Source organism: Doryrhamphus excisus, linkage group LG7, assembly GCF_037039965.1.
Source record: "Doryrhamphus excisus strain RoL-2023G ecotype Guam linkage group LG7, RoL_Dexc_Guam_v1.1, whole genome shotgun sequence".
NCBI lineage: Eukaryota > Metazoa > Chordata > Actinopteri > Syngnathiformes > Syngnathidae > Doryrhamphus > Doryrhamphus excisus.
The window spans coordinates 22,450,803-22,468,901 of NC_136363.1; the positions used below are offsets into that span (position 1 = coordinate 22,450,803).

Here is an 18,099-nt window from a genome sequence, read left to right on the forward strand (position 1 = left end):
GAAAAACAACCTATTAAAATAAATGTAAAAAATTAGACATTTTTACGGTAGCTCTTACAATAAAATGTTGGAGACCCCTGATTTCCTGCCCCTTAGCCCTGGGAGATCTTGTTTTCTTTGCACAATATACGGATTAAGACGATAATTAACCAGTTCACCAAATACTACCTTTGCTAGATGAACGATGGAAGGCTGATAATGCAGTAGTGGATATTTAAATTAATTTGGAGTTTGCAAAGTCAACGCTACAGTAATATTATAATTGGCTGGGAAGATGATTCCATTTTGGCTCAAGCGTCATTGCAAAGATGTTGGTCAAATTAAGAAGAACCACCTCGTGGACTAATGCTTTCAATTGCAGTAAGTTTACTCGAAAACGATGTGGAGTGTGCTATCTTCATGCTTCTGACTTGTAAGTATCTTTGCTCTATTCCGGGGGCGGATCCAAAATGGCGGCGGTGGCAGCACAGCTACACAGTGAATGAAGTCAGCTGATCTCGGTCTGCTGTCACGAAGCACAGCCAGCATCGTTTGCTCAACAAGGAACTCAAATAAAGAACCTCTTCCCAACCTGACGGTAAGCATAAAATTAGTAGATAAGTAAAAAATATATTTACAACGAATCTTTACTGTGAAATGTAGAATTGTTCGTTGAAGCTGAGCCATTGCACCAAATGTTGGAGTCCCCCTTTTATCGGGCCAATAGCACCTCTGTTGTTTAAATGCTGCAAATAATCAAATCGGCAGCTAGTTAATGTCATCTTAACCTACACTTAGACTAAAAGTGTGATAAGAGAGGAACTGTGGGTTTTTATTCGCTGTATTATGTTGGATATATGGTTGCTAGCATGCGTAAAATGAATACGCACCAGCCAAACATGGATGAATGAGTGTACTCTTCTTAATTTTTGTGTTTAAAATGACATAATTTAGTCGGGTATGACGTGTTAACTCTAAGAAACACTACAAGACTCATGTTGACGTTATGACCATCTCACTTCCATGTAACATTTCTAACAGGGCAGACTATTTTTACACGTATTTACCTACACCTCACCTTGTTTGTTTAGTGAGGAGCACTTTAGCATTCTTTGTTTTGAATGAAACAGCAGCGCGATAATGAGGAAATTGTTATTCAGAAACCACAATGATAGTGTTTGCAGTTCCTCATCAACAGTCACAGAAGAGTGCGTCCTTATTTCACAGCAGGCTTATTTTCCACTTCCTTGAAGAGCCAGAGTCATGTGCTCGGATCATATGATCAAGTGTCATGTCTTTGCGCAGTGCCACGATAGGGAATGGATGGAAACATTTTTATGTCCTCGTCGTTTAACTTGTGGAATAGACGAATCAAGCTGGTTAATCAAGGATCTTATCTAACCTTGTCTAGGCACTGTATGAGCCTCATCAGGCTTGGAACAATGCTCTTTATGTACACTCAACAACATTGACAAAATGTCCAGTCAATATTTGCTCTGTCAAGTCAATATTAAATGGCCATTCTGCTCAATTTGTTGTAAGATTATTATAAGGACAATACTCTCATAACATGAGGTTTGCTATGTCAATATTTCCCACAGGACTGCAGTGTATCTGTGGCATTGGGTGGGGGAGGGGGGTGGAGGGAGCAGATCATGCCACTGTCTGATTAGCATAATTGGCCATAATGCAGACTCCCACTCAATTTGTGTGGACGAGCAAACCCGAGCTTTTTGGTGTACCCCATAACAAATGTGCAACATTATCACATCTTTTTAAATCTTTATTAGTTCTAATGTATCACTATATTGGTGAACACATGCGTTATAGTGCATAACCAAGTCACACGTGGCTTATGTAATATAAAATATGTCCCACTTTCTGTATTGTCATGACTTTGTGGGTGAAATATTGCGATATTATCATACAGCAAGCTACTTAGGATCTCATTTCTTGAGATGATCAAGAGATTATTCTTGCAATTTCTTCAATGGCCAGGTAGTGGCGCTGTGTCATTATGAGGAAAGAAGCAGCCTCACAAGGCCGCAAGGTCTCAGCACTAGCGGGAAGGACACAGTAAAGGGCACAGATGAAGTGTACCAGAGGAAATGGGATCCCGAATATGAGCAACATGGATGAATTGGTGCACTCTTTCATCCTGGCATTTAACACTAGAGCATCTGCTGCAGCATCTGGCAAGGCATGTTTAGTTCCAGAGCACATTTCATACACAAGCCAATTCAAAATGCTTTACAGAAAAGAATAGTAAAATTACATCATTAAATTATTGCATGGAACTAAAATCATTACATAAAATCCCCCAATTTGTAAAATGAAGAGTGCAAATAAAATACAAAGTTGAGGATTGTCGCACATCTTCTGAAAGAAGTGAAACACAGCCTCACCGTGTTTAGTCCTGACTCTGGGCACTGGCAGGAGACCCCTCCCTCCACTTCTCAGGGCCCGAGATGGTCCATGTGACTCAGAGATGTCGGAGATGTACTTTGGCACAAGACCGTGAAAATACTTGTACACAAGCAGAGCTCTCATCAAGACCGTTAGCGCAGCAAAGGAAAGCCATTATCTTTGCAAAGACAGAATGTTTAGATTGTGGCTGGTGAGCATATAAAAACACGATGCTGTGTTACGTTTTGCATTTAATTTAATTTCTCTTGTTCTCCAGTCAGAAGATTAAATCCACTCAAGATGAACACGTCCAAGCTGCCCAAGATCCGGGATGAGGACCGAGAGAGCCAGTTTGGATACGTGCATGGAGTCTCCGGACCAGGTTGCTGCCACACTCACATAATATTGTGTACATATGTGCTGCGTCATCAAGCTGAGGCCTGCTGTTTGCTTTCCAGTGGTGACGGCGACCGCCATGGCGGGGGCAGCCATGTACGAGCTGGTGCGTGTGGGCCACAGCGAGCTGGTGGGGGAGATTATCAGACTGGAAGGAGACATGGCCACCATTCAGGTCTATGAGGAGACTTGTATCCTTTTTGTAAAAATGGTTGCACTTCACTAGCAATACTAGCCCATGGCAGTGATTCCCACAGGACTGCAACCTATCCGTGGTATATGGCGTTGTTGTCAGGTCAATATGACGTGTTTTTTTCTGAGCTGGATCCCAGCTGGCGTGTCTGTCGGAGACCCAGTGCTTCGTACGGGGAAACCTCTCTCAGTAGAGCTGGGCCCGGGAATCATGGGCTCCATCTTTGACGGTATCCAGCGACCCCTGAAGGACATCAACGACCTCACGCAAAGCATCTACATCCCGAGGGGCGTCAACATCGGGGCCCTCAACCGAGACCTGAAATGGGAGTTTTGCCCTAGCAAGAGCCTGCGGGTGAGCGGGCAATCAAAATTTATCTTGGGATCATATTTCCTCACAAATAATCGTCAGATGTTGCTTTCACTTGGAAAAATACATGCAGCATTTCAACTGAATGCTTCCTTCTTATGCAAGTGAAGTGAAAGTGAATAATGTACATTATATCCCATACACATTTAATCAGTGAATTCCAAGGCCATCCAACTAGATGATAAGAGATTGACAGAAATTCTGCCAATACTCATTTTGGCTTTTTTCTTCTTGTCTCCATCAGGTTGGCAGTCACATCACAGGTGGAGATATTTACGGGATGGTGTACGAGAACTCTCTCATCAGGCACAAGATCATGCTGCCGCCCAAGAACAGAGGCACTGTCACTTACGTGGCCCCTCCCGGAAACTACGACATCAGCGTGGGTCCAACACACACTCACGCATTTAGGATACTGTTCTATTTTTGCTGACAATTGACTGTGTCTCTTCTTCAGGATGTAGTGATGGAGCTAGAGTTCGAGGGCGTGAAGGAGAAGTTCACCATGGTGCAAGTGTGGCCCGTCAGACAAGTGCGCCCCGTCACGGAGAAGCTGCCCGCCAATCACCCGCTGCTGACCGGACAAAGAGTCCTGGATGCCCTTTTCCCGTGAGCCTCGTCGACCTTTTCACTCCAGTGGACTTGTTCTCCAGCTCCGCCACTTATCGCACCGTTCTGCAATGCACACATCGAAAGTCCGTCCTCTCTCCCTGATCTACCTTGCAGGTGTGTACAAGGAGGAACCACCGCTATCCCGGGAGCTTTCGGCTGCGGGAAGACCGTCATCTCCCAGTCGCTTTCCAAGTACTCCAACAGTGACGTCATCGTGTACGTTGGATGTGGGGAGCGTGGTAACGAGATGTCTGAAGTGCTGCGAGACTTCCCTGAGGTGGGTAGCATCAGTGGCATCGCTATGAGGTCCTTGATGTTTATTCAACATTGAAATAAATCAGTGATCCCCAACGTTTTAAGTGGCGTGTCGGCGGTGCAATGTAATATTTATATTTTGTGTATAAGACAAAGACAGATGCTCACGCTCCTTATGTGACCCACAGCTGACCATGGAGGTGGACGGCAAGACGGAGAGCATCATGAAGAGAACGGCGCTGGTGGCCAACACCTCCAACATGCCCGTAGCTGCCCGAGAAGCCTCCATCTACACGGGTACACGCTGCCGCCAAAAGACAGTTTGCTCTCAGTCGCTTGCACGTGCTAACCCAAAGTCTGTTTTGGCAGGAATCACGCTCTCAGAGTACTTCCGAGACATGGGATACAACGTCAGCATGATGGCCGACTCCACCTCCCGTTGGGCTGAAGCTCTCAGGGAAATTTCAGGACGTCTGGCTGAGATGCCTGCAGGTAAGCCAAGAGGGTGAAGATTTTATTCAATCATGAAGTCAATTTAATTTATACATGAGATGCACACTTCTCATTGCTTACCAAAAAACTATGACCAAATGAGGTTCTTTCTTGGCCCCCAACTAGCAGTACATTCCCCCTTTCAATTTCATTGCTTCACTCATCACATGCTCTTAAAATATATGAAATAATAAATCATTGCTGAGAGCAAATTTGATGTATTTGGCCAAAATTAAGCATTGTTAAGCATAAAAAAATGACTGAATGAACTAAAATAGAAATGACATTCAGAAAATGTCAATGTAGTGTTCTACATTGGACACTAGGTGTCAGTAATGTTATGGTAACAACCTGCTGTGCTGTTTCGCATGTAAATAGTGATGTCATGAAGGCACCTCACTGGTACTGTTATTGCTGGATAAGGATGAAGTGTTGCCGTGGGAGCAAGAGCAAGGAGGAAGTAAGGAGTGTGTGAGCTGAACTGAAGGAATTTTAAAAGAACGTCAGATTCTGTGTGACGCTATAAGAAAGCTGCATTACATTAGCCATTACCAGAAGTCCTGAAAGTAGAAACAGAAAGACCAACAAGGAACTCTCCCAATGCTAACGTGTGCTGTGAGTCAAAATTATGTCTTATTTTCTATTATGTGTACTATATTGGGGAGTGTAAAGGTGACTATAGGGGTGTTATTTGATGTCTAGAGAGCTCCCATGGTGTTAAAAATGTATTTAGGTCATAAACCAGAACAAACGAGGCATTACATGATATGAAAGTGGATGTGTTTCCTCAGACAGTGGCTACCCCGCCTACCTGGGCGCCCGTCTGGCTTCCTTCTACGAGCGTGCCGGGAGGGTGAAGTGCCTGGGCAACCCTGAGAGGGAGGGCAGCGTCAGCATCGTTGGAGCGTGAGTCAACAACGCACCTTCCAAAAAGTTTAATTGTTTAATTGTGTTAAATGTGTGTTTTTGTAGTGTATCTCCCCCTGGTGGTGACTTCTCTGACCCGGTTACTTCAGCCACGCTCGGTATCGTTCAGGTAGTGGACCACCTCTCGGAGACGTTGTGTCACTTTTGGCTTTTTGCTTACATCATCGCTCGTCGTGCCCTCTCTCAGGTGTTCTGGGGTCTGGATAAGAAGCTGGCTCAGCGGAAACACTTCCCCTCGGTCAACTGGCTCATCAGCTATAGCAAGTACACCCGCGCCCTCGACGAGTACTACGACAAACATTTCACAGAGTTTGTGCCGCTGCGCACCAAGGCGAAAGAGATCCTGCAGGAAGAGGAGGACCTGGCTGAGATCGTGCAGCTTGTCGGAAAGGTAATTCCCTGACGTTCCATCACTTGTGAAGCTAAATTAAAAAAAACATCAAGAAGGCAGCGTTGACATGGTTACCTGACTGGCAGGCATCACTGGCAGAGACAGACAAGATCACCCTGGAAGTAGCCAAACTCATTAAAGATGACTTCCTGCAGCAGAATGGCTACACGCCTTATGACAGGTCAGACGACGAGCATTGCATTTAATATTTTTACGAGAACCCCCCCCCCCCCACACACACACACACACACACACACTCATTTATCATGACCTGTTGTTTTTCCACAGATTCTGCCCCTTCTACAAGACTGTGGGCATCCTCTCGAACATGATTGCCTTCTACGACATGGCGCGCCATGCGGTGGAGACCACGGCGCAGAGCGACAACAAGATCACCTGGGCCATGATCAGGGAGCACATGGGGGAAATCCTCTACAGGATCAGCTCCATGAAATTCAAGGTTGGTTTTTCCAGATCCAGTGTAAATAATGCTAAGAATGCCTCCCTTCTAATAAATATTTCATTCCTGTCATGCTGCTAATCATTTTCCTATTCATACAGTGGCACCCGCTTATGTCAACCAGCTTATCAAGTTTGTAGCGGCCTGCCAGCAATCAATTTCCAACCGCCACAAATAGTTTATGGCACTACCCGTTCACACGAGCTCATAAGCACATTATAATGGGACTTTGTGACTGTGGCTTGTCGTTCCAACTCTGGACAGTTGATGGCGTCACAACTCTGCCGCTTAACACACAAAAAACTGACAGAGAATAAGAACACGTAGCAGCAGGGATAAGTGTATTCATGCCCCTCGAGTTTGTGTTTTGCACAACTAGAGTCAAATAGTCTAATTATGCAAATTAGACTATGATGTCATCAATCGCTGTGTCTGTGTCATAAGTACTTTAAATGCGCAAACAATGTTTAGTTTCAGTTATGTTTACTCACACTGGTCTCGTTGTATTCCTTGTATTTTATGAACTGTTTTACTTCCAAGTATAACGCTCTCTAATGTGATGGCGCAGGACCCAGTGAAGGACGGCGAGGCCAAGATCAAGGGCGAGTACGCGCAGCTGCTGGAAGACATGCAGAACGCCTTCCGCACGCTGGAGGAATAGACGGTCCTTTTTGTTTTTTCGTTGTCTCCGATCCATCACATTCCGCCTTTTGTGCTTCCTCGTGCTTCATTGTGAGAGATGGCGTGTGTGTGTGTGTGTGTGTGTGTGTGTGTGTGGAGGTTCAGGAAAAAGATGTACTGTATTTGTTATTTGATGCCCTCATGTTGTGGCGCACTCTGGATCCTCTACTTGGTGGTGATTGTGACGTCATCCACGTACCGTCTGTCTGTACAGAAGAAGAGTTACGAGATTATGAGTATTTATTGCAACATTTTGACGTCTGATTTTATGCTTATGCTTGTATTTGTGTTGTGTACTTTTGCCGCGCGGCAGTGTACAAGTCGGACTGCGACACCCAGTCGTCAAGTGGCTCCCAAAGAATTAAAAGAGTGGGGGAGACACAAAAAAAGAGAAGCGTGTATTTGCCTTTGTTGTTTGACTTGATGCTTGCTGCTGGTGCTGCTCAACTGGTCTCTCTGCATGTCACACATAACTTCAAAATGTGACCTCTAGATGCTTAGAAAAACAACCGCAACCGTTCATTTAGATTTTAATTTATTCATGAATCTTTGGAAGTCCAATTTTGCCACCTTGACAGTGCAACAAACTGCATTCATTAAGAAGTTAAACAAATAGATGGTTCCTCTAATGTTGGAATAAGAGTTCACTTCCTCTACCTGAAGACAGACGTCATCCAGTTCAAGATGTTAGATGAAGACTGATGATGAGTGAGAAGACAACACCCTACCAACAGGTATGCTCTGTGGCTGGATGACATGCACCTGCAAACAACACTTGTCTTATCCCAGAGAGCCATCATTGACTAGCATAACACTGGTTGCAGCTGTTTTGCCAGGCCATCCTGGGTCCTCTAAGAGGCAGGTAGGTTCATATTCATTTTGTTTTTGTTTTTTTTCTTCACAATTCTGCAAATTCAGAATCCATGTAACTTTTGGGGAACTTTCAAGATCCATTTAAGTGATACTTCTTAGCATTTTATCACAAGGACTGATAAAAGGTATTATCATTCCATGTTTGCACGATACCGTAACTGGCTTTCCAAGGTAACCATAGGTCTTTTCATGGAAGAAAAATGGCGGCGCACATAAGTCATTACCGGTAAAAGACGCTTCATGTGCCCCCCCCAACCCACCTACCCAAATTCCAAAATTCGGTATGAACAACAGTTGTGTTCAACTAAAGTAAACCACACAAATAAAATGTTGAATTCGTTTTAAAACGTCAAATCTTGCTAGCTAATGAGCTTGCTAGCAGCTGTTCCTTGGTCACATGACGTGTTTGCTAGCTTAAGTGCTACCCGGGGCTTACCAAGGTTCGTGATTCCTGTACCAGGAAAGCTATTCTATACCCTCTTTAATGTTTTTTTTTGTTTCAACACAATAATGAATAATAACACAGGCCAAAAGAAATAATATGTTTTTAATAGTTATAATTTTGCTCGCTAACTACCGAGCTAGCAAGGCTGCAGCATGGATTTTATTGTATTTTTTGCTGTTTCTTAGTCACATGACATGTTGCTAGGTAATGTTGCTAATACGGAACAATATATTACAATTCACATAACTTATAATTATAATTATTTAATTATTAATTATGGAGGAGTGCAGAGAAACTAAAATAATATTATTTGAAGAAATTGTAAGATCACTTGTGATGTTAGGTGGCCATAGTCTGTTTGCAAGATAATGGAGAAGAAAATGAGGCTATTTTCAAACGGTAAGCCAGCTTGAGTTGAATGCTAACAATTGGTGCCTGTCAGAAACGAGTAGCTACTGGCTGTGTATTTTGGCAAGGTCACTGTTAGTGAAAAATGTAGGAAGCTCCTGCAATATACTGCTTTAAATATAGAAAAAAAGAAGAAGGCCAGGGCACTGCCTCACTTGCCCCACTGACTTTGTTATAGTTGATAGTGTGTGTGTGTGTGTGTGTGTGTGTGTGTGTGTGTTTCCGTGACTCAACTTAGTCGTCAAACCAGTCAAGGTGCAGTTCTAATGAGGTCCCTGGGGGCCCTGCTGATGTTTGATGGCATCCACTAGTATGTGTTTAATGCTCATTACGCCAGTCCAAGTCCAAGTCCTCCACTTATACTACTAGCACAGTAGAGCAGCTGTCAACACAAGTGGAGCTCATACACCTAATGGGATCCTGTGTTTGAAACGTGGTTATGTACTTATGAATGTGCACAGCACGTCAGAGCAGATGGACCGGGTACCAAACCGTCCGGGCGTAGGCAGCAGCGACAGCGCAAATGAGACGACGGCACTGATGTGTGACAGGTCGAGCGTTGACGGGGATGATGAGGTAATGAGAAAAACAAACTCTCAATGTATTTAGTCTTAACTTGACACATTTCTTTTGTCTCTCAGAGCTCAGAAACTCAGGTGAACTGTACCGGCAACACCTTGCCGACCTACCAGCACAGGTGTGACGAGTTGAGGAAGTTGTTCAAAGAGGTGCCAGACTCAGAGAGACTCCTTGTTGGTGAGTTGGAAGCAAGAGGATTAAAACTGCCTTACAGCACACACTCACACATGAAATACTCCTAGATTGCATGGTGTTACTTCCTGCTTTAGAGCTGTGATGATGATGATGAAGATGATGGTGTGTGTGTGTTCTCTGTCAGACTACCCATGTGCACTCCATCGAGACATCCTCCTTCAGGGACGTCTCTACCTCACAGACAACTGGCTCTGTTTCTACAGCGTGTTCCGAGCCACGAAGGTAATATTAATAATACTCGTAATAAGACACATGGGGTCATCCCATGATGGATGGCTGATGTGTTAAGTTTGCATGTTCTTCCCGTGCATGCGTGGGTTTTCTCCGGGTACTCCGATTTCCTCCCAGATTCCAAAAACACGCTAGGTTAATTGCCGACTCCAAATTGTCCATAGGTATGAATGTGAGTGTGAATGGTTGTTTGTCTATATGTGCCCTGTGATTGGCTGGCGACCAGTCCAGGGTGTACCCCGCCTCTTGCATGAAGACAGCTGGGATAGGCTCCAGCACCACCCGCGACCCCTGTAAGCACAAGCAGTGGAAAATGAATGAATTAATTAAAAGAAGTGCAAAGCAGATCTACCGCAAATGTTGTTGTCCAATCCACAAAAAACAAATAACTATCAGCAGTTGTGGCTGTGGGCAACCTCCTGATGTATCTGTCAACAAGACGGCAGTAGCTGCATTCCCTCCAAATTCCCAGAGCCTCTAATAATTAGCTTTTGTTCTCGTGTTACAGATTGCCCTGTTCCTCAAGGACATCGAACAAATGACCAAGGAAAAAACCGCTCGACTGTTTCCCAACGCAATCGTATTCTGCACGAAAACCGAGAGGGTGCGACGATCATACCGAAAGCATCCAAAAAACACAAACGTATCTCTTATCTGATGAGTGATTTGTGTTTGTTTTCCTCAAAACACACACAGCTCTTCCTGGCGTCCTTCTCAGCAAGAGAGAAGAGTTACCTGGTGGTTTTCCGCATGTGGCAGAATGCGCTGTTGGGCAAGGTAAAGGCTGCTAGTTTCACAACAGAGACATTGTACATTCACACAAACACAAACTGCACATAACAAAGGCTTTTGAAAGACATATTCATACTAATAATTGGTACGCATGACATTACAATACATATCAAAAATGCAGGGATTTACATTTGGCACTGTTGGAGGTTCAGACAAGAAATGTGTATGAAATAATTCAAGTGAAATAGGCTTTTCATCGGCTAATCAAACCGTAGCCCAGAAAACCCAAAACCCACCTAAAGTAGAAATAAAATGTTTAAAAAAAGGACTCATACCTCCAAAATTGGTTTGGGAATGCTTGATGCCAGCGTTCCCAAGAGGTTAGTGGAACTGTCGCTCAAGGTGATGAAGATGGCTTCACAGAGGGCATCAATTGTCTGGAACTGATGTCCATTTTTGTAAACCTCCCTTGTCATCCTTCCACAATTTTTTTCAATTGGATTTAGATCAGGGGAACATGAAGGACGGTCCCAAAGAGTGAGCATGTTCCTCTGGAAGATGTCCTTTCTCAGGCCACCATTGTTGTCCTGTTGGAAAATCCACACAGACGAGAGCCTCCGGTCATAAGAGATAAGGGATGGCACCTGCAACATCGCCACAGAGCCAACTGTTGTTTGACGCCCCTGCACAACCTGAAGCTCCATTGTGCCATTGTGCCCCCCCCCTCCACTGTGCTGTGTGGACAACATCTCAGGTGGGATCTTGTTGGAAGCCATCAGGACCGTCAGGGTTCCTTATTTTCTCTTTAAAGAATACAAGTTCGTTCCACCTTTCAATGCCTCCATGTTTGGTAGGACATGAGGCCTTTGAGGATGTTTTTTTTCTCGCAGATGCCTTGTGATGGTTATCAGACTGCTATCGGCACCAGTAACAATCTTAACTTGGACTAAGGATCCTCCTTAGTATCTTGACAGACAGCCAATCCGATCCTGACATGACATTGAATCCACATTTGTTGCCAAGATTTTTTTTTTTAAAGCTGAGGTCTTGAACTTTTGATCAGCAGATGAACAGCCCATTTCACTTTAAGGGTGTTTTGTAATAAATGACTTACTCATTTTCTCATTCCTGTTTCTTCTTTTTGCATTGAGAAGCTTTAGAAGTTCCTTAAGATCCAACAGTGCAAGATGTAAATTTCAACCGGTCTTAAATTTGGATCACGAGTGTGTTTATGCTATTCAAAGAGCCTCGATAATAGGTGCGTCCAAAGTGTGGCCCTGGGGCCATGGTTTTGTTGCTTTTCCAAATGGTTGACATTTTCATCTGTGCTTGTGTTGTTAAGTTACCTTTGCTGCCATTCCAGTAGCCACGACATCATACTGGACTTATCTGATCGGTCCAAAGTCCAAATGCTCCAGCTGGAGTGGGTCATGTTTTGAGGTTATCAGTGTTGTCCTGCAGCATGCAGGCTGATGATCTGCACACAGCAGCAGTGGATTCAAGCTCAGAATTATTGTTGTGGCAATAATTCAGGGATTATACTTTTATGGTAATTTCTTAAACAAACACAGAGAAGTCAGAGAAATTGTAATTTGCAGTAAACAATACCAAGACTGCTGATATTGCTTCTTTCTTATGGTGACAGTTGCCATTTAGCGTCATGTCTTTTGTCAAATCTAACTCATTAGCATAATGATAATGTTATTATGTATTTGTTTCAGGCATGCTTAACAAGTTACAATAAGGAACATAAGCGGTTACATTTACTCAATGCAGCACGTCCAAAAAGAGTTTGGAAGCATTCTACCAGGTCTCCATGTCTCAGCAATGGCTGCTCGTTAGTTTGGCTTTCACTTTTATTGACATTTGGTATCACAGGAGAGCCACGGCAGTTAATACTATTCCTCATTGTGCACATTGTACTGCACATATTGTGTACTGTACTGCACAGGCTGCAGGTCTGCCCCATGGGCGTGTGTGTCTGTGTTTCTGTGGGGAATTTGAAGGCACCACAACACCCCTTTGTTCAAAAGTTCAATGGCCTTCTCAGGTGTTGCCATGACGTCTCATTTGCGTGGACGCAGCCTGCACAGAGGACGCACTATTGCGCAATTCCAAATTCTAAACCACAGCTTCCTGATTTATCGCGTTTAGTTGAGCTTCTAACTGTCAGGTGTGGAGATAGGCGATGTTGATCTTGCTGGCTGTGTGGGCGGGGCTTGCCTACTTCCGGATAGTAAAAGCAGGTTTCAGTCGACACTTTGACCGCCCGGCAGGAGCACGTCTCAGGGACCTGACCTGCAACAAGTAAGCGTTGGAAGCTCTTTTAACGTCCTGGTTTCAGTGGAGTCGATGCGATTGCGAACAATTGAGCTCACACAGGAAAACGCTACTGGTCGTAATGCTTGATTGGAAAAAAACGTGCTCTTTTACTCTTCATAAATGCTAGCAGACTAACATTTCATGCTATGTGTAAGTGCTGAGAAATCAACTCAATTGTTACTGGGGGGCACATTGTCTGCAATCAGACCTCTCCCTTCTCTATTATTTTTATTTTGTCTTTTGACTTCACCAAATGACTAATTCTGTATTGTCATACAAAGTAATGCAGTGTACAGTCAAAACAAAATCAATATGTGCAGGCTGCCCATAGTGGTCCACTGCACATTTTTAAAATTCAGTAAAACAAGACAACTACAGCAAAGATTGAAAAAAGAACAAAAAAAAGTTAATAGAAGTAATGCAGCATGTTTTATCAAACGTTTTGCTAATACTAATACATTTAAAATATCAAAATGGACCCCACATCCTTTGTATCTTTCGCTATGCGGCCCCTGCACAGCAGGTTTTAAGGATGGACTGCCAGAAAGGTGAGTGAAAGATCCTCTATACGACAGGAGCACTGTGCCTTTTGAAGGTCTTACTGGAAGATCCAGCCAAGGGTCATTGAAGTGACAGCAGTGCTATACTGTTGTTTTTGAGGACCTTCTACAAAAGCGCTTGTCAAAGATCCTCACTGCGATACACACGACAAGATGGCGCTGCTCTTTTTACTGCAAAAATGTTGAATTGTTTGCTATTGTGTGTGATCATGCATCATATGTGGATTTTGTGTGACACAGTTGGCTGAATGCAGTGTGAGGAATACAAGAACATGTATGACGTCATTTCACACAAGCCAGGACCTTGTTCTGCTTATCAGACGGTGTGAATGCTGAGCGACGAGCAGTCAGCACTGCTGCGGGGCCTGTGGCGGCATCATACATAATGCATCGACCCTTCGCTCACGTGAAGGCCGGCCGACTGGCTCGGTCACTATTGGAGACACATGAAGGTGTCTCCAGGTTACCTGCAGCTCACGTTCTACTTCCTGCTGCTCAAACCAACCTTGCACCACCTGTATCCAGGTCACGCTGACATTTTGGTTCCTCCCTTAACTCCCAGACGCTGACCTCCCAAGAGTTTTGTCAGATGGTCAAGCAGCATTATGGCAGTGAGGCACTGAGCCACGAGGAGATGGAGAGCTTACAATTAACTGCTGAATTCAGCATGCAGAGCAGGTGAGCCATGACATGCCATTGCCAACAATTGAAATGTACAATAATGTAAAATGTCGTGTGGGCTCGTAGGCCCAATCCCGACACTCCGAGTACATGAACTTAGTTTTTTGACTGCATATGTACGCTCACACCGGGAAGTAGGGCAAAATGCTGTGCGGACACTCACTACTTCCAATATCGTTGCCATCTTGGCTAAGTAGCTAAAGGGGAGGAGCTAACTTCACTCACTGAGGAGCGACCTGTAGCAGTGCAAAGTAGTTATATTCAACATATGAAAAGTAATACACATTCATCTTTATGTAGCAGCGAGTGGAAAATAGCTGCCTGATATTTGATGCGGCAAACCAAATGTCGGCCACAATCCTCCGACAAGTAGAAAATGAAAAGAAGGTGGTGAATATTCTGATCTTTAAGAGCGCAATGACAGGAATGGATTTGGGACGGAAGTATTCCAACTGACACCCGACGTGAGGCTCCTTGCATCTCGCTCTTGAGTTGATTGTGACGCCCTCACTATCGTATTGCAGCGTAGATGGTGGCGATGACAGCTTGCCCAGGCCGGAGACGTCCACCCCCCAGGAGAATGACATAACTTCACCGAGTGGCTCATTCACTGTAGGTCTACCACTGAGATCGTAAGACAATCCCCAGTTCTTCAGCTACACATCAATCAAGCGGTTTTGTACCGTTGTCCAGCAGGAGGATCCTCGCTCTTCTTCTCCTTTTCCGGATCGGAACCCCAATGGTGTGTCGGAGGAGAGCGTATCGGAGAGTGTGGATGAAGGTAAAAAGGAGGAGTACTGTGTGAATGGTTGTTTGTCTGTCTGTATGTGCCATGGATGTGCCCCGCCTCTCGCCCAAAGTCAGCTTGGATAGGCTCCAGCATACCCCCGTGACCCTAAAGAAAATGAACGAATGAACTTCCCGTTCCTCCTCTGCAGAGGATCGTGTGGGCCTGTCACAAGAACAGGGTCGTCTTTACCTCAACAAAGTCTTCCACATGAGCGCCGGCCGAATGTTCGACCTGCTCTTCACAGACTCCCCCTTCATTCGCAGGTTCATGAATGTGCGAAAGATAACCGGTAAGCCCACGTCGTCATCTCAGCCTTTTCCCATAGCACCTCTCTAAATCAGCCCATGTCTGTTGCTGCCAGACCCCAGCTTCACAGCATGGCAGGAAGACACCACGGGGAACTCCAAGAGGAGCCTAAACTACACAATCACCATCAGCAACCCTCTGATTGGGAAGTTCTCCACGGCGACAGAGAATCAGGTGTGTTTACATCAGACCACTAGTATTATGGCGTGTAATCACGTCACTCTCCGTTGGTTTGTCAGACGCTGTACAAAGAGTCGCAGGATGGTCACTTTTACCTGGTGGACTCCGAGGTGTACACCCATGACGTCCCCTACCACGACTACTTCTACACTCAGAATCGATACTACATCAGAAGGCACTCCAAGCACAAGTGTCGCCTGAAGTAAAGCTGACTGCAGTTGTATCTCATGCTGGAACCCGGTGTTGGTTGAAGACCTTATAAAGGCCGTGTTGTGCTGTTAGGGTCTACACGGATGTCAAGTACAAGAAGCAGCCTTGGGGCCTGATTAAGTCCTTCATCACCAAGAACTCCTGGAATGGAATTGAAGATTATTTCAGAGAACTTGGTGAGCCAAGCTTATACATTTTTCTTCCCACTTTATGTCCGATATTAACATTTCAGTGTTTTCCACGTGTGAATTTGCATAACTTAGGATGATGCAAAACTTCATCCACAATGAGCATTTAGGCATTCTAATTCTTGCACATTTGGCAAGTATGACGTACTGATTGGCGCCCCGGCACGGCACATTTCCTTCCCTTTGGCGCAATGGGAAGATTGATTCTGATTCTTGATTGATTCTTATATATGTTTTTTGTCCAGAGGCTGAACTTCTGGAGGAGGAGGCCGAGATCACACAGGGAAGCGTGGACTCCGGGCAGATTGGCGGGCGGCTGCGGCGGAGGAGGCACACGTACGGCCGGATCTCGCCGGAACACATGAAGCCCAACAAGCAAGTGGCCATCCAGCGCAGAGATGGTAACATGGGGACATGTTCTTGTTCTCCTCATCTGTCAGCACAGTTAGGAATAAACGTACTTGACACAGTCAGACCGGAATTAACAAAGTGTTGTTATTGTGGTTGAAGAGGTTAAGAGGAACACAAAATGGTCTTGCAGTGCAGGGGGTGAGAAGGTATAATTGGCATATTTTTTACGTTCACAGACAGTTCCATTATAATGTGTTTATGTGGGAGGGTGAACAGGTAGCGCTTGGTCATTGAAGTCTGGAAGTCATTGGTTGTCTGTTCTCCATTGAGCCTTTTGTTCTTGTCGCTCAGGCCCAGCCCAGGTGAACAGCCCTCACAGATGGAACATCCCAACAATCGTGGCTGGAATGAGTGTGATGTAAGATAAAGCGTATGTTGCGCTGATTGCCTTTGTGTGTGTGTGCTGGTTTGAATTGTTGCCGCATGTCGGAACATGTCATATTTTACTCCCCGTCCACAATGCTCCACAATCGAAGAACTGATTTATGTGCATGTGTGCCTAATGCAGCATTTCTATTTTTGTCCTTTCAGTTTGCTGATTCTGACCGTGGTAAATGTGGGCTTGTTCTGCAAGTTGTGGGCAATGGAGGACGTGGCCCACCGCATGTACCTGACGACAAAACATCGCCTGAGGGAGAGGAGCGAGGCCAGGTGTGTGTTCCTCTTCACACTGCAACCTACATACGAGCTAGCTGTAGCTACAGAATGTAACCTTGACCCTCCCTGCCTTGTCTGTCTGCATGCTTCATGGTTCCGTTTGCATGCTGTCCGACAGCGTGGTGCCTGAATATGGTTCAAGACCGGATCCAGCCTACATGACCAGAGAGGAGGCGCAGCTGCTCAAAACCGTACTGCAGGACTCCATCAGCCTTTTAGAACAGGTAGGGAGGTGGCCCGATAGTCCCAAGTGTGATGCAATTCTAGCCAATTAGAAGCCTGAATAAAGTTCTTTCCGGAAAAGGCAGCACTTTCTGCTCATTTAGATGAGCCAAACATGCTTGTCAGTCAGCAAAAGTCTCTTGGCCCATCACTTTTGTTGGCATGTGGATGAAGAAGCTAAAATGTCAAAGTTTGTTTTTAAAAATACCACTTTGGGGATGTTGGAAAATGTAATGAAAATGATTAGTTATGTTGCATCTGTGTAGTGTGAGTAGAGCACCAGCGGCTCTGAGACGCTATTGCATGTTGATGAAGTCAATGATCCCTTTTTGTTTTCTTCACAGTTGCGCAGTTCTCTCGTGTTGCTGCAGCAGAACTTTGCGTTGGCCAATCAAACGGCTGTGATGCAGTGACGCCTCCGTGCCTGCAGGGTGATGTAAAGCTGAGCTGCCTGTTGGGAAACTGCTGGTCTGTGGTGACGTTGGCACCGTGACACATGCTATGACGTTTATTTTAGTGTTTATTCAGCCTATGGGATGTTTTTAATGCTGCGGACTAACCTCTTATAAATTACAGCAAAGTAATGTGCCTGTGTGTGAGTTGCAAATGTATATATTTTTGTTTTATTACCAGAAAGTCGATCATTATTTTAAATGTATTTGTTTACAAGTTTGCACATTTTAATTTTTGCACAAGACTTTTATGTCAAGCTCCGTTTTTAGATCAATTTTAATTTCTTTAAATGAATTGCATTATCTGCATTTCACGTTGAAAATACTGTGATATTATTGTTCTGTTTTCCTTTTTTGGGCAGGTATGTTCCCACGTAAAACCACATTTAATGTATTGTAGTCTTTGTGCCTGCCACGCCTGATGTTAGAGGTGCTCTAAAACCATGATTTCCACTTTCCTTAATGAACTTGTTTGGACATTTCCACCTTTTCTGCA

At 44.6% G+C, this 18,099-nt stretch overlaps 2 protein-coding genes across 3 annotated transcripts; both read left to right on the forward strand.

The window, feature by feature from the left end:
* The first annotated feature begins 438 nt into the window (after nucleotides 1-438).
* atp6v1ab (ATPase H+ transporting V1 subunit Ab) lies at nucleotides 439-7,566 on the forward strand. Of its 2 annotated transcripts, none has more exons than XM_058059985.2 (15): nucleotides 439-577; nucleotides 2,667-2,767; nucleotides 2,844-2,972; nucleotides 3,114-3,328; nucleotides 3,588-3,725; nucleotides 3,801-3,952; nucleotides 4,070-4,232; nucleotides 4,399-4,507; nucleotides 4,580-4,702; nucleotides 5,494-5,608; nucleotides 5,675-5,738; nucleotides 5,817-6,020; nucleotides 6,107-6,201; nucleotides 6,309-6,480; nucleotides 7,049-7,566. In XM_058059985.2, the coding sequence occupies exons 2-15, from the start codon at nucleotides 2,686-2,688 to the stop codon at nucleotides 7,139-7,141; spliced, it is 1,854 nt and encodes a 617-aa protein (XP_057915968.1). In that variant the 5' UTR covers nucleotides 439-577; nucleotides 2,667-2,685; the 3' UTR covers nucleotides 7,142-7,566. The 2 variants fall into 2 exon arrangements, with proteins under 2 accessions (XP_057915968.1, XP_057915967.1); XM_058059984.2 differs by having other exon boundaries at nucleotides 2,663-2,767; nucleotides 7,049-7,565.
* Nucleotides 7,567-7,850: 284 nt separating this feature from the next.
* On the forward strand, nucleotides 7,851-17,972 carry gramd1c (GRAM domain containing 1c). Its single transcript, XM_078792491.1, has 19 exons — nucleotides 7,851-7,895; nucleotides 7,986-8,023; nucleotides 9,349-9,463; nucleotides 9,529-9,643; nucleotides 9,786-9,883; nucleotides 10,401-10,496; nucleotides 10,589-10,669; nucleotides 14,069-14,184; nucleotides 14,712-14,799; nucleotides 14,884-14,968; nucleotides 15,126-15,266; nucleotides 15,339-15,457; nucleotides 15,523-15,665; nucleotides 15,746-15,849; nucleotides 16,107-16,262; nucleotides 16,564-16,630; nucleotides 16,804-16,923; nucleotides 17,048-17,153; nucleotides 17,496-17,972. The coding sequence occupies exons 1-19, from the start codon at nucleotides 7,863-7,865 to the stop codon at nucleotides 17,562-17,564; spliced, it is 1,890 nt and encodes a 629-aa protein (XP_078648617.1). The 5' UTR covers nucleotides 7,851-7,862; the 3' UTR covers nucleotides 17,565-17,972.
* Nucleotides 17,973-18,099: the final 127 nt, after the last annotated feature.

Bases quoted from the DNA above. Each gene is read 5' to 3' on its own strand.
- atp6v1ab (XM_058059985.2), top strand. From the start codon at position 2,686: ATGAACACGTCCAAGCTGCCCAAGATCCGGGATGAGGACCGAGAGAGC. The intron at 3,726-3,800 runs GTGGGTCCAACA...TCTCTTCTTCAG, and splicing joins CCGGAAACTACGACATCAGC to GATGTAGTGATGGAGCTAGA. The intron at 4,508-4,579 runs GTACACGCTGCC...CTGTTTTGGCAG, and splicing joins AGAAGCCTCCATCTACACGG to GAATCACGCTCTCAGAGTAC.
- gramd1c (XM_078792491.1), top strand. From the start codon at position 7,863: ATGATGAGTGAGAAGACAACACCCTACCAACAG. The intron at 15,267-15,338 runs GTAAGCCCACGT...TGTTGCTGCCAG, and splicing joins GAATGTGCGAAAGATAACCG to ACCCCAGCTTCACAGCATGG. The intron at 15,850-16,106 runs GTGAGCCAAGCT...TTTTTTGTCCAG, and splicing joins AGATTATTTCAGAGAACTTG to AGGCTGAACTTCTGGAGGAG.